The sequence below is a fragment of the Carassius gibelio genome, chromosome B11 (assembly GCF_023724105.1).
Source record: "Carassius gibelio isolate Cgi1373 ecotype wild population from Czech Republic chromosome B11, carGib1.2-hapl.c, whole genome shotgun sequence".
In the NCBI taxonomy this organism is placed as follows: domain Eukaryota; kingdom Metazoa; phylum Chordata; class Actinopteri; order Cypriniformes; family Cyprinidae; genus Carassius; species Carassius gibelio.
Genome location: NC_068406.1, coordinates 17094588 through 17120727, shown reverse-complemented (window position 1 = coordinate 17120727; position 26140 = coordinate 17094588). Strand labels below are relative to the sequence as shown.

Below are 26140 nucleotides of genomic sequence, written 5' to 3'. Positions count from 1 at the left end.
GTATGATCGCCAACCCTTTGCCAGCATACCACTTCTCCAGGCAATGGAGGACACATGTGAGGACATAGAGGTGGCCTCTTTCCAAGGTTGGATACGCCATGCTCGGAGATATTTCCCTCGATGTTTGGCAAGAGAAAACGTATCTTGTGATGTGGAAGAAGTACTGTGGCCAGACCCAGCTCGGAGAAGAGATGAAGCTTAGCACTGGGGACTGCACCCCCTCCTGGACCAGGACCAGGATGCTCATGTATACAACAGTAACGTTTGGCTTAATAAATATTTTCTGTTTCTACATTGGATTAGCGGGGAATAGGGGAATAGTGTTTATAATTTAGGGAAATAGGTGTGTGGAAATAGGTAATGTGATATTGTAATGTGGGTAATGTGGGAACCTTATATTAACTTGTGGGAATGTGATATTATGTCATGGCCAAGAGATCATTTTTTCAAGGTAACGACATGTCGTGGCCTCAAGATGCTACTTTGAGGGAACAACAAATTTTTCGAAGCAGATGGCGTCGGCGACTGAGGCAGATGCAGGGGATTTGTGAGGGTTTGGTTCGGCAGAAGGGAGAAAGACCTCCATAGTTGCAATAGGATTAGTAGAGTGTTCATAGGATGGTGGGAGAAGATCGGGCATATCCACAAAAATCCAAGTTGTCCATAGGTTCCACTGAGTCCAGCAGCAGCTCAACCTCAGCAGTGGTGCAGGGGGCATGGCTTTCTTCCAAAACCTCATATTCCCTTGCATCATCCTTCTGCGCACACTCATTTGCCAGCTCTCGCACCAGGTCAGACTTGAGCTCTGAGGCAGTCCTCAGCTTTTTTGTCCTCTTTGGCAATGGCTCGACGGTCACGGCGGGCTTTGGCTTAGGCTCCACACAGCAGGGTGATTGTTTGCTGGGCTCTGGGTCTGGAGTGGGACTGGTGAGATTTTCCTCTGCGGGGTCAATGGTTGATAGTGAATTGTTTGCTCATCAGCACCCACTCCACAAAGGCGGCAAACGAGTCCAAAGGTCCATTTCAGGGCAGCCACGCTCCTCATTGAGGCTCACAAGGAAGAATGTGCAGAGGCAGCACCCAGTTGTCTGGGTTGCTGGAGTGATTCGCGTTCTCAGTGAAGCTCATAGAGTGGACTTCAAGAGGCATTTCCTTCTACTCCAGCAGTAGGAAGAGGACATCAGGTTGATGAACATGTTGAGAGGGGAAGGAGATCCTTTAAATTATCTATAAGTGCACAAATAAAAACTGGGAAAAGAAATAAACAGAAATAAAAAGGAGAGGAGGGGTGTCGCTACTTAGACAGTTTGGTGCATGAGGGAATGAATGAAGACAAAGATGAGAATACAAATCTTGATCCACAAAAAGGATAATCCACAGAGCGAAGGCAGCACAACACGTACACATAGACATTCATAATAACCAACAAACTAGAACACAAGAGACAGGAACTAATATAAGGCATATATGAAAGGTAAGACAGGTGAGCACAATGAGGTGATTAACTAATAATTAGAACAGGAACAACCAAATATGGACACAGAGGGAGAAACGACAATCAACAGTCTGCTATGGTCACACAGGTTTATTTATGCATGAAACTTGTGGCTATGAGAAAAATATGTTGTTCCCTTAACATAAGAAGTCGTGGCCATGAGAAATCCATGTCTGTTCCCTCAACATAGCATCTCGAGGCCATGACAGAAGGATGTCACCTCGACAAAATGATCTCATGGCCATCACATAATATCACGTTCCCACGAGTTAAGATGATGTTCCCACAAATTAGTATCTCGTGGACATGACATATTATCACGTTCCCACAAGTTATTATGTCGTGGCCACAACAAAACTAAGTGAACCGACCATGTCAGCTCCTGGGCACCGTTCAGTCCATAGTTTACTGGAGATAGCATATCTTAGACCTTCCTAATAAATCCTCCCATATTAGGATGGAATAGATAACAGCCAACTCCTATAAAAAACCCAGGAGTTTGGATGTTCATCCTCTCATTTTTCTTGACAAACCCCAGGTTAATAACCATCAGGTAATTTCTATATTAAGAATTCAGCTTAAAATATTTATCTCTTCTTCGCTTATTTAGGAAACTACTTTTGAATTTTTTTTTTTTATAGAAAATTGTCAGAAAATGGGTAGACTTACACTTACAGCAGGTAAGAAATAATAAAGTGCAATCCAAAATATGCTAGTGAATTATTTTATGTTTGTCATTTACATGATGTCATTGCATATTCTAGGATTGGGCTTGGTGCTCTGCCATGTCGGTGAGTCACTGAGTATTTATCACATCACATATTTTAAATAAAATATCTATATATGATTGAAATTTTGAAATGAGACAGATCAGTTTAAGGGGTGCATTTTAGTTTGAAAATGTCTTGTCTAAGAGCTTCTTTGTGTATCCATATCCAGCCTTCTCCATGGAAATGGGCTGCTACTTCACCAACTGGTCCCAGTACAGACCTGGAATTGGAAAATATACTCCTGCAAATGTTGACCCTTTCCTTTGTACACACCTAATCTATGCTTTTTCAATCATCAACCAAAAGAACGAGCTTGTCACCTATGAATGGAACGACGATGTTTTCTACTCTGCATTCAATAACCTCAAGAACATGTGTGTATTAGAAAAAAATACTATGTAAAAATATGTCAAAATACAATAGCAAAAATAAATAGCAAATAAGAAGTGTCAATGTATTTAGACATGATAAAATAAAATCTAAATATGTATTGTCTATATTATTAAAATATCTTAAATTAACTATATTAACCACACAGAAATCCCACTCTTAAGACTCTTCTGGCTGTTGGTGGATGGAACTTTGGTTCAACACAGTAAGTTTTCTTACGATTTTTTTTTTTCCATTATCACATTAGATTGATGATCAATTGAAATGCTGAAACACCTAGATTTCAAGATTTTTCCAAAATTCATCTCAGGTTCTCCATCATGGTGTCCACTGCTGCAAACCGTCAAACATTCATCCAGTCCACCATCAAGTTCCTGAGAACTCATGGATTCGATGGTCTGGACCTGGACTGGGAATACCCTGGAGCAAGAGGAAGTCCACCTGAAGACAAACAAAGATTCACACAGCTGTGCAAGGTGGGTCTGATTGTAATGATATGTCTTTTAGGCAGATATTGTGGAGAACTTTTGCTCCTTTCATTTTTTTATTTATTTATCCATGTTTCTCTTTGAAGGAACTTGTTGCGGCCTATGCAGCTGAAGCCAAGGCTACTGGCAGACCTCAACTGATGCTGACCGCTGCTGTATCTGCTGGCAAAGGGACCATTGATGAAGGATACGAGATTGCTAAAATTGCCAAGTAATCTACTGATCCATTTTCCCAACCTTTTGGTCTAGGGTCATAGGATACTGAATCAGAGTAGAGAGACCCCTCTTGATTTGTATAATCTTTTTTTTTCCAGATACCTGGACTTCATCAATGTGATGACTTATGACTTCCATGGAACTTGGGAAAGATTCACAGGTCACAATAGTCCCCTGTATCAAGGCTCAAAGGATGAGGGAGACCTGGTCTACTTTAATACTGTGAGAATTGATTTACTGTAACATCATTTATCATGCTGTATTCAAACCTCCCAAAGGAATAATTTTTTAAAATGACTACTCTCTTGCTCATTAAGGACTTTGCTATGCGATATTGGAGGGACAACGGCACCCCTGTGGAGAAACTCAGAATGGGTTTTGCAACATACGGTCGCACTTTCCGTCTGACATCTTCAGATACTTCCGTTGGAGCCCCAGCTAGTGGACCTGCTTCAGCTGGAAGCTACACTCGCGAGGCTGGATTCTGGTCTTACTATGAGGTGGGAGCTTTGGAAAAGTCATTTTGTCCAAAATAATTGAACATATTCTTTAAAAGTATCTTTTGAATATTCCCAATATCTACTACTGTCAAACAATACACCAATATCTGTATAGGTCTGTGGATTCCTAGAGGGAACAACACTCCAGTGGATTGAAGATCAGAAGGTGCCCTATGCCACTAAGAATGGTGAATGGGTTGGATTTGATACAAAAGAGAGCTTTGAAACTAAGGTGCTTTTGAGATTTTACTGGAGTTGGGTTTCATTGTCAACATTTGTCAGAAACTGACTAGCAGCTCTTCTCTCAATTTATAGGTCCGTTATCTGAAAGACAAGAATTTTGGTGGAGCCTTCGTCTGGGCGCTTGATCTGGATGACTTTGCTGGACAGTTCTGTAATCAGGGGAACCATCCTCTCATGGGCCATCTGCGCAATCTTCTGGATATCGGTACACATTTTCACAAGCTTTCCTTGCACCACTGGCTGTATTTGAATTAAAAAATAAATAAAACTAATGCTTATTAAAATGCTTTTTCCAGAAGTACCTCCGAGGCCTTCTACTACCACCCTCAAACCTGGCCAAACCACAACGCCCACCACCACTACCACCACCACTCATGCTCCAGGACCAGGATTCTGTAATGGAAAGCCAGATGGACTCTATCCTCACCCTGAAGACCCCAACAAATATTATAACTGTGCAGGAGGCAATACCTTCTTGGACCATTGTGCCATAGGCACCGTGTTTGATGACACATGTAAGTGCTGTGTTTGGCCCTAAGGGATCACCTTCAAAAAAACATCTGCAAATAGTGAAAGCGCAAAAATGACACAGAACATAATTTTTTTTCATGTTTATAAACTGAAAATATTATGTCTAAATCTCCATTCCATCTGTGTGCAGTTTGTTAGTGTAAGTAACTATTCTTAAATGACTCACTGTTTCTCGGTCATTTTTTTGAAGAAATTAATAAACTTACTTGTCATCAAGGTAGACTTCTGTGGTTTTTTTTTTGTTTGTTTGTTTGTTTTTTTTAATGCAAATACACCACTTCACAATCATATCTCAAAATCTCATTCAAGAAACAGCAAAACAGCAAATAAAAAATACATAAATGTGACCTTTGACCACAAAATCAGTCTTAAGTGTCATTTTTTTCTGAATGAATAAGCTCTCCAATGATTTATGGTTTATTAGCATTGGACAATATTTGGCCGAGATACAACTATTTGAAAATCTGGAATCTGAGGGAGCAAAAAAGTCTAAAGATTGAGAAAATTGCCTTTTAAAGTTATTAGCAATGCATATTACTAATCATACATTAAGTTTTGATATATTTATTATGGTAGGAACATGATCTTTACTTCATATCTTAATGATTTTGGGCATAAAAGAAAAATCTATAATTTTGACCTGTATTTTTGGCTATTGCTTAAAATATACCCCAGAGATAAATACGGGTTTTCCACTAGACCCCTTAAGTTGTGCTGTGGTATCTGGCTCCATGATGTTAGTAGCAGATCCTCTAAGTCCCATAAACTGGGGAATTTGGAGGCCAAGTCAACACTTTAAACTCATTGTTGTGCTCAAACCATTCCTGAACCATTTTTGGTTTTGCGGCAGGGCGCATTATCCTGCTAAATGAGGCCACAGACACCAGGGAATATTGTTTACATGAAAGGGTGTACACGGTCTGCAACAATGCTTAAATAGGAGGTAGGTGTCAAAGTAACATCCACATGGATGGCAGGACCCAAAGTTTCCCAGCAGAAAATTGCTCAATGTATCACACTGCCTTCCCATATTGCATCCTGGTGCCATGTGTTCCCCAGGTGTAAAAGAAAATGTGATTCATCAGACCAGGCCACCTTCTTTCATTGCTCTGTGGTCCAGTTCTGATGCTCACATGCCCACTGTTGGCACTTTTGGCAGTGGACAGGGGTCAGCATGGGCACCCTGACTGGTCTGGGGCTATGTAGCCCCATATGCAACAAACTGTATTCTGACACTTTTCCATCAGAATCAGCATTAACTTCTTGAGCAACCTGAGCTATAGTAGCTTGTCTGTTGGAACGGACCACATGGGCCACCCAGCCTTCACTCCCCACATGCACCAATAAGCCTTGGCTGCCCTTGACCCTGTCGCCAGTTCACCACTGTACCTAACTTGTACCACTTTTGATAGATACTGACCACTGCAGAATGGGAACACCATATGAGAGCTGCAGTTTTGGAGATGCTCTGATCCAGTCATCTAGTCATCACAAATTGACCCTTGTTTTTCCTGATTCTAACATATCAACATTGAGGACAAAATGTTGCTTAATATATCCTACCCACTAACAGGTTACAGACATGCACACATACAATATATTAAGTAAGAAATAGTAAAGAAATGGTACCAAGGACATCAAAGTCTAGTAAAAAAAAAAAATGCTTGAAAACCATTTACAAATCTCCTTACCCCTTTTTTGTTTTTCTGTTTCTATGTAAATGTATATGCTACATGACGTTACTAACCATATAACTTGTATTATCTCATAACTAACTATATACCATTAGGACATGACTTTGAAACTAGCAACGCATCACTGCCTGATAAGAGAATACTGCATTAATATAACACTGAAACATGCTTTTTCTGTGAAGCTGATTTAAAATTATATGCGTTGTGAAATCTAAATTTAAATGAACAAAACAGTTGTAAAAAAAAAAAAAATTCTGAAGAATAGTCTAACTATACATTTGGGGATTAATTTATTGTAATTAAATGACTTTATATGGATGCCAGCATCGTTCAATTATTTTAGATATTTTATACTACACTAATATGTCTAATAAACTAGTTAGAAACCTTAACTCATTACATCAATTTTCTGCTTTAGATTAAAATTAACTAAATTATTGCTTCATGATGAAAACTTGTGTACTAGTGTACATTTTAGGACTTGAAGGTCAAATGCATATGGCTGTAATATCCATACTCAGCGATAATATATACAGGCTTCAATATAAATGAACAATGGGTATTTTAGGGGATCGGCTGATACAAGGAAGGCAGTACACAATGTATGGACAATAAAAGTAACACATTATCAAGGTATTTAATCAAAGGTCTTGGATACCAGATAAATAGTATGTTTCAACATAAACAGGACAGAAACTGAAGATGTAAAAGGCAATAAATTAATCTCACTAGGTTGCTTATTACGTCAAATTTGTAAGACTAAGCTATACCACTTGGCCCATTTAGCAAAGTGAGTTTATGACTTAAAGCCTTTATGATATTTAGCATATCAGCAGTCTATTGGAGATATTTTGGTAACACTTTATAATAACAAACAGTATGTAATGCTTAACGGATCATTAGTTCCTATATATTCACATATCTAGAAATTTTAAATAATGTGCTTGTTAATGTTTACTAATAAATGTATTAAACATTATGCAATAATTAACATTTCATTTAAATTCAAATGCTTAAAGTGTCATTAAACTTCTAATTCATATGATCATGCACATCTTGAAAATCTACAATTTATTTTTACAGATGTTATACAATTAATGCACAACACCTTTTCTGCTGTTAAGGTGTGATACAGGTAGGGTTAGGGACAGGTTTTGTGTTTGGGTAGGTTTAAGGTTGGGTAAGGTGTCAACAACAGGAATCAATTTGATTACTATAAGGGAACACAATCCAATCTGTTTATATTGCATTGTTTCGATAAATGAAGTATTTTCTTGAAAATGTATTTTTGATGTAGGACTCCTGATGATGTAGGACTCGAGGAATATTCTGTGTAATAATACACAATAGTATACAGATATAAGTGTTGAGATGATAAAAACATGTTTTGCACCCAAATTACAATGTGTGATATGTCTTACTAAGCATTTAGCTAATTACACAAACATTGGTAAAATAGATGTAAGTCCAGTGACAATAAAGATTAAAAAAACAACAACAACAAAAAACACATTAAACATAGTAAATGTTTATAAACATTTACAAATAATGAACACTGCAAACACATTAACAATTGATAAAAAATTATGTGAAAATAGGGTTACGGTTCATTCTGGTCATTTGGGACACTTTTGCCATCAAAATGACAACTCAAATGGTAAAGGTATTAATTATTAGTAAATTCCTATACACCTTTTCAATTGAATTGATTAATAGTTTCCAAATTAGATTGGGTACTGCAATTATTAATAAATGAATAAAGATATGCAAATAGTAGAGGTCAACTCAACAAACTAAGACAAAATATATGACCTTTACAGACTGATTATAAGCTAATGTATATATTAACATGAATAGTTTGTGAAGTGCCTACACTCTTAGAAAAGATGTGTTAAACATGACACAACCTGTGTAGAACTTTAACACATTAATGAGTCCTGGGATGTTTTTTGTGTTAATTTTTACTCATTCATTGTATTGATGATTTTAACACAGTAAATCTGTCAGAAAGGCTTGAACAAAGATGTGTAAAAGTGTGTATAATTAAAGACATTATGTGCTTTCCTTTTACTACAAACATTATGTTAAAAAACATAAATAAAATTCTAAATAATGTTGATGGAAAAATCATTGGTTGTTTAGCTTATTGTCAAAATAATTATTATAATGAAATATCAACAATTACATTCATAGATATATGTATACAATTTTAACCAGTCAAAAGGAAATGTACAACACAGGACAAAGGTTCTTTTCATCTCATCAGGTAACATGACGCATAACCCCACCTTCATAATCATTTCAATTTTTCCATATTTTCCACAGCATAGGAGTGAAAGTCATTATCAAAATAGCCTTTTAAAAGCCAACACATTGTTTTTGTCCACCTCTAGGAATAAATGTACTTCTCCGCAGACTGGGTTAGGGTTAGGGTTAGGACTGGAGACTGGACTCAGTACTTGATCGACAATATCAGAATATTCCCTGGTCTGTATACGTGTCAACTCAGTGCTTAAGTGGAGATCCCGGGTTTCAACACTATATTAAGACTTTCTGTCCAAAAATGATGAGATCCATAGACAGAAAGACTCCAGTTGAGGATTTAGCCTTCAGCTTGTCTGCAGTGAAGGGGTAACTGTTGGAGACAAAAACACACTAAGACACATGCAAGAAACTACTATGTGATGATCTTTCTCCTTCCTACAGAAGTGAACCCACCTGTGAGTTGATATTAGGGACCTTCCTGGTCATGTGGGACTGCAATGGTAGAGAGTCTTCTGCCTAATAAAAGATCACAATAATGCTAAAATATTAACTAAAGAATGCTTGATTTGTTATGAACTAATGATTTAGAGTAAGTTTTACTGCAGTGCTTACCTTAAAATGGTTCATCTTCTGATCGGTTCATTTCCTGTGATCACTTATTTGATATAATGTTAGAAAATTTAGATTGTAAGCTACCTGGTCTGCACCAGTGGCTCCAAAGCAGTAGTTTCAGCAAACCTTTTAATAATCTACCACTGCTTTACAAATAATAAATAAAGAGCATTGCTAGCACCATTTATTTTTTTTATTTTTTCAAAAACAGAGTGAAATACAGAGTTTAAAAGTGAGGTCACATTTGCCACTTCTGTGTAATTTTGTGTGCTAAATTCAGTCATTTGTAAAGGTGAGCAAGTGTGTAGATTTGAAATCAAATGTCAACACATTTTTGCCGTGCTAGCCATAGCTATACATAATAAAGGCTAGATGTTTTGTCTGCGCTTCTGGCCAATGGAGGGCAACGTCCGCACTTGGTGGCCATCTTGTGACAGTCAGCTTGTTCACTTGTAACATTGTGTTTTAATGGTGCATTTACTTTTTAAATAATCATAATTTGCTCAATTTTCTACCAATCACTTTATAATATATATATATATATATATATATATATATATATATAACTTTTATAATATGAATAGTACTATTATAATAAAATAATTTGAATTATTACATGCCATTTCCTAGGCTTTTCCCCTCGACATTGCACTGTGCCTACTTCAGAGATCACTGTTCCCAGATATTTTTGCCTACCATCAAATGCCTGACCTCTTTAGAAAGCTGAGACCCTGTAGTTTCTTAGGAAATAATAATTGTGTGAAGTACTGGCACAGAGTTAAAGAGGCTAGAATATTGTTTTTTACTTTCTGCCGGAATACCAGCATCTCAACTTACCACATTTCAGCCTCTAGGTCACTTGATGACTTTTTTGAAAGTGACATGACTGTTTTGAAACAAAACTGAGCCCAAGCATCAGGTCTTGTGAAGCTGTGTGCAAAAGCAGATCAATATAGAATGAAATAGGAGTACTTTAGACCATTTATTTGCCAAGGTATGCTCATGCATTTTGTAAAATGCCCTATGGAAACTCCCCATAGGACTTATGGTTACCCAAAATGTATACTGACAATAAAATGCTTACTGTGCAGCAGCCTCTTGGTGTAGAAGCATAATCCTGGTCTCAAATGAAAGGTAACACTCTGAAGTTTCTTGTAGACTATTTGGATTGTATGTCTGGGGTTCTGATACAGAATGACTACAAAAAATATGGAATAATTACACAAAAGTCTCTATTTTTAAACTATTATAAAAGTGACATTTATTTCCAATAAAAAGAGGTACAAGATTCCCCTTTACAATTATACACGATTTTAAGAAACCAAACCATTTGTAAATCCGTCAAAATCATTTGAAGTTGTTGCTGTGTTTTTTTTTTTAATGCATGATCATATGATTTGAAAGTTTAATGACATTTGGAAGCATTTCGATTTACATGAAATAATGATCTGGTAATCATTTGGTGATGTTTAAGAAGTTCATTAGTTAACATAAGCACATTAGCTCATGTTTCTAGATATGTTAATATTTATTAAGTAATGATTAGTTAAACATTATATAATGTGTGTTAAAGTCATACTCCACCCCAAAATGAAAATTTTGTCATTAATCACTTCCCGTATGTCGTTCCAAACCCATAAAAGCTTAGTTTAACTTCAGAACACAATTTAAGATATTTTGAATGAAAACCAGGAGGCTTGTGACTGTCCCATAGACTGCAAAGTACAGTAAGTTATTCCTTTAATGATTTATTAATGAACGTTATTGTAAAGTATTACCAATAGTTTTGATGATATCCGAGAGCTTTCTGACCTTGCATAGACAACAACACATCTGACACGTTCAAGGTCCAGAAAGGTATAAGGACATCGATATCTCACACATTCTATTTTTAGTTTGTGATATCACTTAATTTACTTGACTTCAAACATGAACTTACTCCTGTGGCAATCTAATCATGCATTATTAATCTTACCAAAATACCTGCCAGTTGGTTATAAATACAAATATTCAACAGAAAGGAAAAAAAAACTTAGAGATAATTTGGTTTTATGAACAGTCATGAATTAACCAAGATTTGTCATTTTAATTCTCTAATATAAAAATCGTCAGTGAGTCAGTTATAGTGACTAAATATGTTTTGCTTGAAATGTATTGTTCTGTTTTTGTTTTTATCTTATTAAAAAAAAATATATATGTTTGTTATTGAACACACCATGAATTTTTTATCAAATGCAAGACGATGTAATCAAACATAACCAGAACAATTTTAATGATGGCTGCATGTTGTTTATTAACATGAGGATGAGTTTTTTTAATCTTGTTCTATACATTTCTTTCTTTTTTTTTTTTTTTTATAAATGATGCATAGCAGTTGTACTATCAAGCAATCACATGAATAGATTTACAGGGGAGTTAAAACACTTTCAAAATACATTCAAATGGAAAAACAAAGCACATTAATTATGTTCAGTTCACACTTATGTGAAATAGTTGTAGTCAAACATGTTTAGTTCTGATTCTTCTTGGGTTCTTAAAAAATTTGCAGTGTCCTGTTTCAACCTTTTCACATTAGTGATCCCTTAGTGTTTGGGCCAGCCACAGCACTTACAGCTGTCATCAAACACAGTGCCTGGACCACACTTATCTATGTAAGTGTTGCCTCCTGCACAGTTATAAAATTTGTTGGGGTCTTCAGGGTGAGGATAGAGTCCATCAGGCTTTCCATTACAGAATCCTGGTCCTGGAGCATGAGTGGTGGTGGTGGTGGTAGTGGTGGTGGGTGTTGTGCTTTGGCCAGGTTTAGGGGTGGTGGTAGAAGGCTTCGGAGGTACTACTGGAAAAAGCATTTTAATAAGCATTAGTTTTAGAGTGGGTTTGATGGTGGTGGTAAGGAGGGAGAGGTGGCAATTCTGATAAAATTAAAGGCATGTCAGCATTAGCTAGGAAGCTTTTTAGCTTTTCTTTTGATTATAAAATGTAACGCTATAATTGTAACTAAATTTAATTTAAATTTTACAAACTGGCACTTACACCTACTGATCCAAAAAATATAAACAATGCTTATAACTTTCCAAACATTAAGCCTGGTCTATAAATATTCCTTGACTCACAGTATAGTGTTGACAATTTTACCATAGTCAGTCATAATAGGCCTACTTGTCTGCCATTTTGAATCTTAATTATTAGCGCCACCTAATAATTAGGAAAGACTTACCGATATCCAGAAGATTATGCAGATGGCCCATGAGAGGATGGTTTCCTTGATTACAGAACTGTCCAGCAAAGTCATCCAGATCAAGCGCCCAGACGAAGGCTCCTCCAAATTTCTTGTCTTTCAGATAACGGACCTATAAATTGAAAGGAATATAGTCAGATGCTGACAAATACTGACATTCCAACCCAACTCCAGTAAATCAATACTCAAATCTCAAAAGTACCTTAGTTTCAAAGCTCTCCTTTGTATCAAATCCAACCCATTCATTATTCTTAGTGGCATAGGGCACCTTCTGATCCTCAATCCACTGGATTGTTGTTCCCTCTAGGAATCCACAGATCTATACAAATATTGAAAGAATTGTTTTAATTATGCCATTCATTTTACTTTCCATTTTGGACAAAATGACTTTTCCAAAGCTCCCACCTCATAGTAAGACCAGAATCCAGCCTCGCGAGTGTAGCTTCCAGCTGAAGCAGGTCCACTAGCTGGGGCTCCAACGGAAGTATCTGAAGATGTCAGACGGAAAGTGCGACCGTATGTTGCAAAACCCATTCTGAGTTTCTCCACAGGGGTGCCGTTGTCCCTCCAATAGCGCATAGCAAAGTCCTGAATGAGCAAGAGAGTAGTCATTTTAAGAATGATTCCTTTGGGAGGTTTGAATACAGCATGATAAATGATGTTACAGTAAATCAATTCTCACAGTATTAAAGTAGACCAGGTCTCCCTCATCCTTTGAGCCTTGGTACAGGGGACTGTTGTGTCCTGTGAATCTTTCCCAAGTTCCATGGAAGTCATAAGTCATCACATTGATGAAGTCCAAGTACCTAGAAAAAAAAAAAAAGAAGAAAATACACAAATCAAGAGAGGTCTTGGTGGCTTATTTTCACCTCATTGCTCTGCCATTTTGTAAATATTATGATTCAGTGTCGTTATACTTACTTGGCAACCTCTGCAATCTCGTATCCATCATCAATGGTCCCTTTGCCAGCAGCTACAGCAGCAGTCAGCATCAGTCTGGGTCTGCCAGTAGCTTTGCCCTCAGCCTCATAGGCCTCAATAATTTCCTATAAAGAAAAACATAATACAGCTAAAATTATAAACAATGAAATGACTTTAGCTGAATAACAATACTACTGTCTTCGCTGAACTGAACCTAAATCTATAAACTATTGTATAAGTTATTGTATAAAGCAATATATATCAAGGATAATAGACTTGACATAAAATGAGATTGAATAAGGAATGTGCTCCACAATATCTGCTTAAAAAGACACTGTATTAGAATCAGACCCACCTTCAGCAGCTGTGTGAATCTTTGTTTGTCTTCAGGTGGACTTCCTCTTGCTCCAGGGTATTCCCAGTCCAGGTCCATACCGTCAAATCCATAAGTTCTCAGGAACTTGATGGAGGACTGAATGAACTTCTGACGGTTTGCAGCATTGGACACCATGATGGAGAACCTGGGATTGACAGTGTTAGATGTTCTTGCATTTCTTTTGACAACATAAATCTAAACTTCAATATTTTTTTTCAGAATACGTACTGTGCTGAACCAAAGTTCCATCCACCAACAGCCAAGAGAGTTTTAAGACTGGGATTTCTGTGAGGATAATGGAGATATTTTAGGATTTTGTGATATTAATTTAGTTAACATGTATGACAAAACATCATACATGATTTGAGAAACTGAGCATTTGAAGTGTTAAACTTTATGTAGTAACCAATACACACATGTTCTTGAGATCATTGAAGGCCTTGTAAAGAGTCTCATCGTTCCACTCGTAGGTGACAAGCTCGTTGGCATGGTTGATCATTGCAAAAGCATACAAGAGGTGTGTGCAAAGGAAAGGGTCGACATTTGCAGGAGTATATTTTCCAATTCCAGGTCTGTACTGGGACCAGTTGGTGAAGTAGCAACCCATTTCCATGGAGAAGGCTGTATATGGAGACACAAAGAAGCTCTTAGACAAGACATCTTGCTGATTTGAACATATAAGTTAATAGTAATTCGTTACAATGAATGTGATATTAGTATATGATGCAGTAGATACTCAATGACTCACCAACATGGCAGAGCACCAAGCCCAAACCTAGAATATGCAATAATATCATGTAAATGACAAACATAAAAGAATGAATAAAACACATTAGTATTTCACTTATTATTTATACACATTACCTGCGATGAGTGTAAGCTTTCCCATGTTTACTTCTAAATTGCCCTGTAAGAATAAAACAAGAGGGTTTTTTAATAACATATATACTAATAGTAGAAATAAAGATTTTAAGATGTATTATGATCGCACATACCTAGGGTACCTCTAGCTCGAAAAATGTACAAAGGATCATCAGGAACCCATGGTTTTTATAGCAACTGGGGGTTGTCAAATCCATCTGGGATGATTTATTATGATGGTGTTAGATATGGTATCTCTTCTAAACTATGGACTGAATTGTAAATATACTTTTTGGCATCAGCACAAATTGCCTGAAGCTAAAATCATAGATAAGATGGAAAATTAGGCCTGCTACAATAAAATCTGTGCAATGTGCCAATATGTTTGTTACACTGATATATATATAAAAAAATCTATATTAACTTATACATATTAAAAAATATATTCAGCCGACATCAGTTATGTGTTTAAATTTGAAAAACGTAATTGTAAAAGAATTATCATGTAATATGTGCAAGAGGAAATGACAATGTACGATAAATATAAATTTAAATATCTGGTCCTCTGAGACTTGTAGTAAAAGTATAAAGTTGTCTGTATCTTTGTTTTACTGTGAAACTATTGCTAAGCATAATTATTTCTACTAATAGTAATCCTATTCCTATTTCTATTTCTATTAATAGTTATCGTAACTAATCAAAAATAGCTGTATTTGATATCTGAATAAAAGGTTTAGATACAGTTTTCAGGAAACCAAACATTTATGGGGTCAATATTCTTTAAAGAGTCTTACGCAAGTAATTTATCTCTACAAAGATAATTTTCTTATATAACTTTGTTGCGCTATCAGAACCACATTATAAAGTGCTATGGTGCCTTCAAACGTATCGCTTCAGGATCACCATAATATTCCCCTACTGATTTGGAAACCAAAATCAAACAGATGGTTAAGTTGCACTTATCGATTAACTTTAGCAATGTCACATTTGTCTTCATTTTGCCATCATTCAGGAATGTATAAAACTGTGTACAATCTGATCATTAAATCAAATATATAAATAAAGAGAATATAAGAACTAAAATGTGGAGATGTTAAAAGAGAACATCAGTGATGTATTGCTCATATCTTATCACCTATACATGCCAGGTGATGATATCAGTGTGAAAAGGAAGAAAGCACATTACCAAAGACAATAAAAATATGCTGCAAAATGACACTTAGGACATTTATAAAAATGTAAATAAATACTGTTCTTTTGAACATTCTACTCATGAAAAAACCCACGAAGAACTGGAGTTATAGCATCTGAAAAATCAGCTTTTCCATCACAGGAATACATTTTATTTTAAAATATATTAAAACAGAAAACAGTTATTCTTTTTAAATGAAAACTAATGTTTCACAATTTAACTGTTTTATATGTTTGATTAAATAAATGCAGCCCAGGTGAGCATATAAGAGACTTTGAAAATGGTAGTGTAAGTTTACTAATTAAGTTTATTTCAATAAATAAAAAATAAAAAACGTACTATAAATATGTAGCTTCAAAAATAAACTGCATATTCTTTATGAATCTATTTGTGTACACCACAAATAAAAATAAAATAAAAAAAGATCTAATCGCGTGCCAAATCAAGTGTCCCAGATATCTACAGGTAGTTTATCAGCTCAGCTGTAATATAAGAATAAAAAAATCTAGGTCCCTAATTTGCTCGCGTAACATTATCACAATTGTCAGAACAGCTCATTTTTAATTTAATAACTTTACTCTTCAAGTAAATCTGGCAAGCAAAACAACAAGACCTTATATACTTGAGAAGGATACTCAGTTTACTGTATATTATATTTATTGGTGTTGATGGTAGACTCTAAGTGAAAATACTGTATGTAGATGGGTGGTGTACATAATATGACATGTTTAATGATGGCACTTCTTTCCTTCATTATTTTTCAAGTTTATAAGAATGCTTTACTATGTGTGAAATTTACCATTTCATAAATCTAGTCATACATAGAGTGTGTAACTATCTTTATTTCATTTGATCAGTTGGTATTATGTCAAGTGTGCTATAAATATGTTTATTAGCCCCCTGGGGTCTGAGAGCCTCTGGGGGCGTTTTACAGAAAGTTTCTTATCTTAGGTCTTAATTTCTTAATAACTCTGCCCTCTGACACCCCCCAACACCCCCCCCCACACACACACACACACCACACACAGACTCCTCACCCCTCTTCATCAATACATCTATTTACAAACCAGCAAAAAACTGTTAACTTGTTATTACTTGCACTACTGTCTGTTCATCCAGAATACTGAGTAATCCGTTTGCACACTGAAATATTTTCTATCCACTTTACTGTCCATTGCACTGGTGTAAATGATGTTCATATGTTCATAATTTCTGCCTATAATGTACATACAATTTTACATAATCCATCTGTATTGTATGTTCATAGTACACCTATCTTTATATCATGCTGATAGTATTTAAAATCTCTAAATGATGTCCATACACTGCCTTCTTTGTATATTTATTGTACATTTGTAAAATATGACCTTGTATATTCTGTACTTGCTTATTGACCTTATGGTTAGATGCTAACTAAATGTCGTTGCTCTGTACCTTACATGTGCAATGACAATAAAGTTGAATCTAATCTAATCTAATCGAATTTAAGATGTGACATCTTAAATAAGGATTTTCATAAATGTATAGGCCTATTAAAGTCTTAACGGGATTTGGGTTTTTTATCCTATCTTACAAAATCGTATCTTATCTCTAGATAGGAATCTTATATTGCATTATCAAGTTGGACAATTCACTCTCAGGTCTGTTACTAAGCAACCAACACTGCTTGAGCTGCTGATGAGGTAAAAAAAAAAAAAATTAACAGACGCTAATTCACTTTTAAAATCGTGTTTTTCGAGGCATATGTCACTTGCACCAAGACCAGTAATACTCCGTGACGCTTTGTTAGTCTCTGTAATGCCAGTTGCAGAACAGTAATATCAGTCTGTGATTACTTTTAAGTGTTTTGTTTGAAAAGGCAGTACATGCTTTATTAAAATGTAACCAAGAAGGAAGCTTCAGAATTCTAGCTAGGATTTTATGTTTTTGAAAGTCTTTCGTGCTCACCAAGGCTTCATTTGTTTGATTACAGATACAGTAAAACAGTAATATTGTGAAATATGAATACTATCTGAAAGAACATTAAGTACTCCAACGTGACTTAACAACGATCCTTCACAAATTACTCTAATATGCTGATTTGGCAATCAATTATTACTGGTAATTAATTAATATGGTTCTTCTTATCAGCGTGGAAAGGTTTTTGCTGACTAACAACTTAAGGATTCTTTGATGAATAGAAAGAAAGAAACTGCATTTGAAGTATCTTTTGTGACATTATGTATGTCTTTGCTGTAACATTTCATATATTTAATGCATCCTTGCTGCAGTAATACATAGAGTGTGTAACTATCTTTATTTCATTTGATCAGTTGGTATTATGTCAAGTGTGCTATAAATATGTTTATTAGCCCCCTGGGGTCTGAGAGCCTCTGGGGGTGTATTACAGAAAGTTTCTTATCTTAGGTCTTAATTTCTTAATAACTCTGCCCTCTGAAACCCCCCAACACCCGTACACACACACACACACACACACACACACACATACACCACACATAGACTCCTCACCCCTCTTCATCAATACATCTATTTACAAACAAGCAAATTAAAAAGTTAATTTGTTATTACTTGCACTACTGTCTGTTCATCCAGAATACTGAGTAATCCGTTTGCACACTGAAATATTTTCTATGCACTTTATTGTCTACTGCACTAGTGTAAATGATGTTCATATGTTCATAATTTCTGCCTATAATGTACATACAATTTTACATAATCCATCTGTATTGTATGTTCATAGTACACCTATCTTTATATCATGCTGATAGTATTTAAAATCTCTAAATGATGTCCATACACTGCCTTATTTGTATATTTATTGTACATTTGTAAAATATGACCTTGTATATTCTGTACTTGCTTATTGACCTTATGGTTAGATGCTAACTCAATTTTGTTGCTCGGTACCTTACATGTGCAATGACAATAAAGTTTATCTAATCTAATCTAATCTAATCGAATCGAATCGAATTTAAGATGTGACATCTTAAATAAGGATCTTCATAAATGTATAGGCCTATTAAAGTCTTAACGGGATTTGGGTTTTTTATCCTATCTTACAAAATCGTATCTTATCTCTAGATAGGAATCTTATATTGCATTATCAAGTTGGACAATTCACTCTCAGGTCTGTTACTAATGAAAACCAACACTGCTTGGGTAAAAATGATGCTGATGAGGTAAAAAAAAAAAAATTAACAGACGCTAATTCACTTTTAAAATCGTGTTTTTCGAGGCATATGTCACTTGCACCAAGACCAGTAATACTCCGTGACGCTTTGTTAGTCTCTGTAATGCCAGTTGCAGAACAGTAATATCAGTCTGTGATTACTTTTAAGTGTTTTGTTTGAAAAGGCAGTACATGCTTTATTAAAATGTAACCAAGAAGGAAGCTTCAAAATTCTATTCTTGACAAATGTTTGGAATAGCTAGGATTTTATGTTTTTGAAAGTCTTTCGTGCTAACCAAGGCTTCATTTGTTTGATTACAGATACAGTAAAACAGTAATATTGTGAAATGTTAATACTATCTTAAAGATCATTCAGTACTCCAACGTGACTTAACAACGATCCTTCACAAATTACTCTAATATGCTGATTTGGCAATCAATTATTACTGGTAATTAATTAATATGGTTCTTCTTATCAGCGTGGAAAGGTTTTTGCTGACTAACAACTTAAGGATTCTTTGATGAATAGAAAGAAAGAAACTGCATTTGAAGTATCTTTTGTGACATTATGTATGTCTTTGCTGTAACATTTCATATATTTAATGCATCATTGCTGAATAAGAATATTAATTTGTTTTTCTTTTCTTTCTTTCTTTCTTTTTTTATACTTATACCCCAAACTTTGTGTATGGTATATAAAGGTTTCCAAAAAAATATTAAGCAGCAAAAACTGCTTTCAGCATGAAAAATAAAAATAAAAATGTTTCTTGAGCAGCAACTCAGCATATTAGTATGATTTCTGAAGGATCATGTGTTATGGAAATACTGGAAATTATACATGACCAAAATATATGTCTTGCAACATTTACAAATCGTATTATACCAAACGTTTGACTGGTACAGCACAAATTAAAATACAGAGGGGGGTATGATTAAATTAAGAAATTAAGACTAAACTAAATCAATATGATAGACACTTTTATTAGTTATTTTACAATGTCCCACTAATGTTGGAGGTATTTAGACAGGTCAAAGATGATGTTGGAGTGCAAGCTCAGGTAATGTTGATACTAACTGCAGTGTTGTTGTTATTTTTATCACTGGAATGACACCTGTATGACCTTCGTCCCTGTCTGGACCCTTGTCTCTGTCTGCATTAAACACACTTTCCAGTAAAAAAGAGCAAATGTATCTCTATCTTATTGAACAATGACCTAATGTAACTTTCTTGTGCAACACTGGGTACATATTATCATAAATATTAGCTTGAAGTTACTTATATATGTCTATAGTATCCCTTTATGATCCTACAGAAGGAGTGGGTTCATCCTAAGGCCGTTGAAGATAATGTAATGAATATTTGTATGTCCACGTGCCTGAAGTCACTGAAACATATGATGTTTGTGCAGTTTAGGTACACTACTAGAGTTTCTAGCTTCATCAGAAATAATAATAGTAGAGAGCTTGAGGTGAAACTGAAAATAGGTCATGTCAGATCAGTTTTTATTTTTTTTTAGGTCATGTCATGTCAGATCAGTTGTTTCTTTTCTTTTTTTTTCTTAGATAAGACAACAAGGCTATCCAACAAGATCAAATGTTTAGATATTGTTTATGATGTTTGTGTTTAAATGTGAAGAGCTTAACATTTAGTAGCACACTTTCATTCACAATAAAATGTGTAAGATTTCAGTGCATGAGCTTTTTTCTTCACAATCTCAAAATAAAGTTGCCGTTGTATTCTCAATTGTTTTGAATAGCATTTCATTTCCTCCTATTGTGAACAGCCTCAAGGGAATGGACATCCATACCACTGAATCCACCAAGAGAGATACATTAAATCTTCACTGTGTCTGTCAAAGAAAGAAAAATGTTCATTCAAAACAATAAGTTGCAAAATAAATAAATCTTTATTGGTATGTTACTACAGTCAGATAAATCTGGATTGGCCAAATCTGACTGAAATTCTGATTTTTCTATCGGCAAGAAAAATCTGATCTGATATTTAGTGTCATGTTATACATGTGTAGCCCTCCCTGTCTCTCCCCACCCTTAATTTTACTTTATGCTGAGTTTCCCACAAAAACACTAAAGGGACATGTAGAAGCAACAAAATGAACAGGGGAATAACACGTTTAACAGGTATTTTGTCTATTTTTATCCAAATACGTTTATTTAAACCCTATGTTGTGTTGGGGTCAATTAGAACAACATTCGATTTTCAAAATTCTTGAAATACCGATTAAACTATTTATTTCTCCTTTACATTTTGTGAATATTTCTCATTTAGGGTTATAGCAAGAGATAATATATATTGTTAGATATTATTTATACTATAAGGAACCAAGACAAAACATCATTAACATTATGTTGTGTCTATGCTGATTTCTGAACATAAAACCAAGCTACAATGGATGTCTTTTTTCATAGTGCAGATTTTTGGAAAATTGCATGGAAACCAGTGTATGTCAGTTTGACCACAAAGCAGAAGTTTTGGAATACAACAGGAAGGTTAATATATTAATACAATGTAAAAGCATCTATTAATGATCTTTTTCCATTTTTGTCAGGCCTGATTTTGTTCTTTCAGTTCGGTAAGGTTATTTTCAATCCACTGCATTAAAATGAAAATTCTAATATTTTTTAAGAAGTACTGAGAGATTGAGAATTATTCATTAAAATTATATCACATACAAATTACGTTTGACATGTTAGTATGTGTATTTTTATATTGTATTTTTCCTCAGTAACCTGTTCAAGACTGGTGTGTTACTTCACAAACTGGTCTCAGTACAGAGCAGGAACTGCTAAGTACCTTCCTGAGAATGTGGACCCATACTTGTGTACTCATTTGATCTATGCATTTGCCATTGTAAACTATGCCAATAACATAGCAGGCAGTGAGTGGAATGATGTGGCCCTTTACTCGACCTTCAATGCACTTAAGAACCGGTAAGGATGCTTCTAGCTCAGAGATACACGTTTCTAGTCTTGTATATTTTTGGTCTGTCAGATGTTCTGGTATGTGACACAGACTTCACAAAAATGTTTCTTTTAGAAATCCTCACCTAATAACCTTGTTGTCCGTCAGAGACCAGGACTCAAACCAGTAAGCATTCTTTTTCTGTTTATTTTATTTTATTTTTTTTACAAAAACAAGGCTTATTGAGAGAGATTTAGCAAATTTGAGATTAATCTGAAACATTTGTAAGCCACATTACAAGTTATAGTGAAGTAAGTAGTCATGAATTTACTTGTTCACATTAGAATCTCCATTATGCTGTCCAACTGGACAAACCGACAGACATTCATCAAGTCTTCCATAGAATTTCTGAGGAAGTATAACTTTGATGGGCTGGATTTGGACTGGGAAAACAAAGGCACTTCAGAGACGCGTCTAGAAGAAAAAATGAAATTCACTCTACTGTGCAAGGTTAAAATGAAAAATATGTTTTCATATAATAATGATGATGATGGTACTTTATTGTCAGACAAGTCTGAAATGTTTCTTATCTGACAGTATCCATGTTTACAACATTGAACACCAACAAATGCATTTAATCTACACAGTACAAAAACATCAAGCATTGTACATTTAAAAATACACCCTACACTTTACAGCACCTTCACCTCGTATGCTCTTGATTCGAAGTGTCTTATTCAACTCAAGCATAGCCTGATGCAAAATGAATGCTTCATCCTCACTCTGTTGAAACCTCCAATTTGACTGCAATGAGACAACTTCATAATGCAGGATGTGATTAGAATCAGCTATTATTATCTAGCCTTAACAGGTTGTTATAATATGCTAAATCATATATAACTTCACAAGAGACTGGCCAACAATCCTTGAACAGACTTCTATGTAATTAAACAATTTTTTTTTTACCTTTTATACCATATAGAATTACAATATTCCAGTATACTCAGAAACACAGACATAAAGAATATCAAAGGTCTCTTCCTTCGCATTCTGAAAGATCTAAGACGACAAAGATAGTAAGTTCTTTGCTTTACTCTTTTACAAAGAGTATCAATGTGATCCTTCCAAGACAGCATATCTTCCACCATCACTCCTAATATTTGTACATTTTAACCTGTCTGATTTGTTCATTATGAATAACATCAGGCAATGTACAACCATCAAATGTGTACCCAAATGATTTCTACACCATTCTACCAATTTTGTGAATTTTGTCACACCCTGTTGATGTAGCACAGGACTTTCCAAACCATTCAACACGAATATTAAAACAGTGTCATCAGAATAATTTAAAATATATTGATTTGTCATGTCAGCTCAACAAAAGTATAGCAGAACTAACACATCCCTGGGGTACTCCAACATTTGTTATAATAGCAGATGACTTTTTATTCACTCATCATCAATTGGGAATTTAAGCTCAACTGTACAAGTTTTGACACCAAAATATCAACCTGTATTGTGTTAAACGTCGGGGAACAATCTAGAAACAAAATTCTTACTGCAGTAGTAGGTTTATCTGAGGTTTAGAAATTAAAATAGGTACTAAAGTAGCAACAGCATCTTCAGTACTATAAAGGGTCAGGTTTGTCTTTAACCATCTGAACTAAATGCTGAAGTAACAATCTTTCCAAGCATTTCCAAATTACTGAAGTAAGGGCTATTGGTCTAAAATCCTAAAATCAGACATGGAACTTTGGATAATGGTTTTACACGCAGTCTTCAATAACACAGGAACAATATGTGTGTATCAATAGTTGCCACACTAGGGCTAATTTATTTCCTAAGTTCTTAAAAAAAAATGCACTTCACCCTTCAGGACCAACAGCTTTTTTTCCTATTGATGGATTAAAACACTTCTGACGTCCTGATGTCATATACCAATTATCTCTGCAGATAATGGAGCTACGGCATCTATCATTTCATTGCATTTGGCATATTTACCCGTTGATTTGAATCTATTAAAAATAAAAATAATAATAATAATACTAGTTAATTCCCAAAACAAAATCAGTTACAATAGATTTATTTGAGGGAAAAAATCAAGTCATTGTTTTTATAATGTCTATGAGCTTGTTTTGCTTCCTTCAATATAATTTTTTATTCTCTTTCTGTTTGTTTAAATACCTTAATAACTTTATTCTTAAGTGCTCCTTTCCTCAAATGTAGGCCTATAACTTCTTTTATACTTTTAGACACGTATGTATTAATATTTGAATACACTTGAATTTCTTTTGAAGGTATAACCAACTCGACGCAAAAAAAAAAAAAAAAGTGGTTGTTTCATCAACTGAACCATCATCAAAACTTTCCCAATTTTCTAATCGAAACAGACTTTAATGATTCTCTACATTCATTTCATTTTTCAAACATGTTTTTCTTCTTCTTGGTTTAAGCAGAAAGTTTATTATGGTTTATGCTTAAAATAATTAAAAATGATTACCAACTAAATGAGTTTTGTGAAACTTAAGGAACTTCTGGAGTCCTTTCTAGCTGAAGGCCAGTCAAACAAATACGTCAGACTGATACTAACAGCAACCGTTTCAGCACAGAAAGAAGTTATTGAAAGGAGCTACAATATTCCAGAGATTTCTAAGTAAGAGCAACATGTCATTCAGCCACCATGATATCTTATGACAATTACAAAAATTGCCCCAAAAAGCTTAAAAATGTAAAAAACATTTTTTTAGGTATCTGGACTTTATTAGTGTCAAGACATTTGATTTTCATACATTTAAAGATGGCTTCGCAAGACATCACAGCCCTTTGTACAGTGGCATCCAAGACGAGGAGGATATCAACTCAAACACCGTAAGCAGACTGACTCTTATTATGAGCACAGGCTTCAAGACAATGAATAACTTGAATTTGCTGCTGGGTAGTTTTCATATTTTCATCTTGCATACAGGATTCTGCACTAAAATACTGGAGATTCCAGGGAGCTCCTCCTGAGAAGTTGTTGATGGGCTTTGCCACGTATGGACGTTCCTTCATCCTCACCTCCTCTCAGAGTGGAGTTGGAGCCCCAGCCAATATCTTGGCTTCTCCTGGACCTTATACACAAGAGATGGGCCTGTGGTCTTACTTTGAAGTAAACCTCATAGGAAAATATATTTTCTAGACAAAAACCTTTGTTCAAAATTTGTAATATTAATTGCAAATGCTTGTCTATTTTAAGTTAAGAAATATTTTCTTTTTTTCAAGATATGTCTCTTCCTAAATGGCGGGGCAGTACAATGGATAGAAGACCAGAAAGTTCCTTTTTCTTTTAAAGGCAGTGATTGGGTGGGTTTTGACAATCTGAGGAGCTTTGAAATTAAGGTACATTCTGTTACATAGACTACTTCCACGTTTAAATTGACAGAATATAATAACAGCTCTGCTTGTTATTGTTAAGATAAAATACTTACAGGAACATGGCTTTGGGGGTGCATTTGTATGGGCTCTAGACCTGGATGATTTTTCTGGATATTTCTGTGGACAAGGCAGTTACCCTTTAGTCAACCTCCTGAAGAAATGGTTAATCCTTGGTAAGATTTGCATTAATTGATTTGATTTTTAGAATGGTTATTTATCTTCAGATTCTGATATATAATTATTGATTTGTTACAGGAGCAAAAGATGAATTGAATGGTTCTATGACTACAAACTCCTTTGTAACATTTGGAAAGGGCTTTTCACCACTGCCAACATGTGTGGACATTCTCAGCTCTCTTCCTGCATTGAAAAGTCAGTTCTGTGCAAACAGATCAGATGGACTTTATCACAGAATGGATTCCAACTCATTTTATAGCTGTACTAGAGGGATGACAAATATCACCTGGTGCACCCCTGCCATTATAAATAATTCTGGGCCAGCACGTCCATCCCATATGATCATTTTTATTACATTAGGGAGTGCAAGTTTTCTAACTCAGTGGCATAACATATTTTATGGGTAACATGTTGATTTAATGATATATACATACATATATATATATATATATATATATATATATATATATATATATATATATATATATAGATGGCAAAACAGCTGAGCATAATTTTCTAAATCTAAAATACAGGATAGCTAGGTTGTAGCCTACATACAGTATGGTTGCATGTGGTGTACTTGTGAATAGTTGTGGTTGTTAATGTGAAATCATATTCCTTTGCTTTAAAATTCATTTTTGAGCCATTTTGTCAATAGTCAAGCA

At 35.0% G+C, this 26140-nt stretch overlaps 3 protein-coding genes across 3 annotated transcripts; 2 read left to right on the top strand and 1 right to left on the bottom strand.

Moving 5' to 3' along the window:
* The first annotated feature begins 2048 nt into the window (after positions 1-2048).
* LOC127968442 (acidic mammalian chitinase-like) lies at positions 2049-4849 on the top strand. The gene is made up of 11 exons (XM_052569667.1): positions 2049-2175; positions 2260-2286; positions 2435-2639; positions 2804-2860; positions 2966-3131; positions 3230-3354; positions 3458-3581; positions 3677-3859; positions 3975-4091; positions 4175-4307; positions 4399-4849. The coding sequence occupies exons 1-11, from the start codon at positions 2151-2153 to the stop codon at positions 4638-4640; spliced, it is 1404 nt and encodes a 467-aa protein (XP_052425627.1). The 5' UTR covers positions 2049-2150; the 3' UTR covers positions 4641-4849.
* Positions 4850-11475: 6626 nt separating this feature from the next.
* Positions 11476-14810, bottom strand: LOC127968441 (acidic mammalian chitinase-like). Its single transcript, XM_052569666.1, has 12 exons — positions 14735-14810; positions 14604-14646; positions 14488-14514; positions 14156-14360; positions 13968-14024; positions 13719-13884; positions 13364-13488; positions 13125-13248; positions 12848-13030; positions 12645-12761; positions 12422-12554; positions 11476-12040 (listed from the first exon to the last, which is right to left on the bottom strand). Exons 2-12 carry the CDS (start codon positions 14626-14628, stop codon positions 11787-11789), a joined length of 1416 nt encoding a protein of 471 aa, XP_052425626.1. The 5' UTR covers positions 14629-14646; positions 14735-14810; the 3' UTR covers positions 11476-11786.
* Positions 14811-19968: 5158 nt separating this feature from the next.
* On the top strand, positions 19969-25566 carry LOC127967961 (acidic mammalian chitinase-like). Its single transcript, XM_052568726.1, has 11 exons — positions 19969-20019; positions 21549-21552; positions 21706-21910; positions 22017-22067; positions 22226-22391; positions 24413-24537; positions 24632-24752; positions 24850-25032; positions 25146-25262; positions 25339-25460; positions 25554-25566. The coding sequence occupies exons 1-11, from the start codon at positions 19969-19971 to the stop codon at positions 25564-25566; spliced, it is 1158 nt and encodes a 385-aa protein (XP_052424686.1).
* The last annotated feature ends 574 nt before the right edge of the window (positions 25567-26140 follow it).

Excerpts from the sequence above, each read along its gene's own strand:
- LOC127967961 (XM_052568726.1), top strand. The coding sequence starts at position 19,969 with ATGTTGGAGGTATTTAGACAGGTCAAAGATGATGTTGGAGTGCAAGCT. Across the intron at positions 24,538-24,631 it reads AATATTCCAGAGATTTCTAA|GTATCTGGACTTTATTAGTG; the intron begins GTAAGAGCAACA and ends ACATTTTTTTAG. Across the intron at positions 25,263-25,338 it reads TGAGGAGCTTTGAAATTAAG|ATAAAATACTTACAGGAACA; the intron begins GTACATTCTGTT and ends GTTATTGTTAAG.
- LOC127968442 (XM_052569667.1), top strand. The coding sequence starts at position 2,151 with ATGGGTAGACTTACACTTACAGCAG. Across the intron at positions 2,287-2,434 it reads CTTGGTGCTCTGCCATGTCG|CCTTCTCCATGGAAATGGGC; the intron begins GTGAGTCACTGA and ends ATCCATATCCAG. Across the intron at positions 3,355-3,457 it reads GAGATTGCTAAAATTGCCAA|ATACCTGGACTTCATCAATG; the intron begins GTAATCTACTGA and ends TTTTTTTTCCAG.
- LOC127968441 (XM_052569666.1), bottom strand. The coding sequence starts at position 14,628 with ATGGGAAAGCTTACACTCATCGCAG. Across the intron at positions 14,361-14,487 it reads CTTGGTGCTCTGCCATGTTG|CCTTCTCCATGGAAATGGGT; the intron begins GTGAGTCATTGA and ends CTCCATATACAG. Across the intron at positions 12,555-12,644 it reads AGGAGAGCTTTGAAACTAAG|GTCCGTTATCTGAAAGACAA; the intron begins GTACTTTTGAGA and ends TTCAATTTATAG.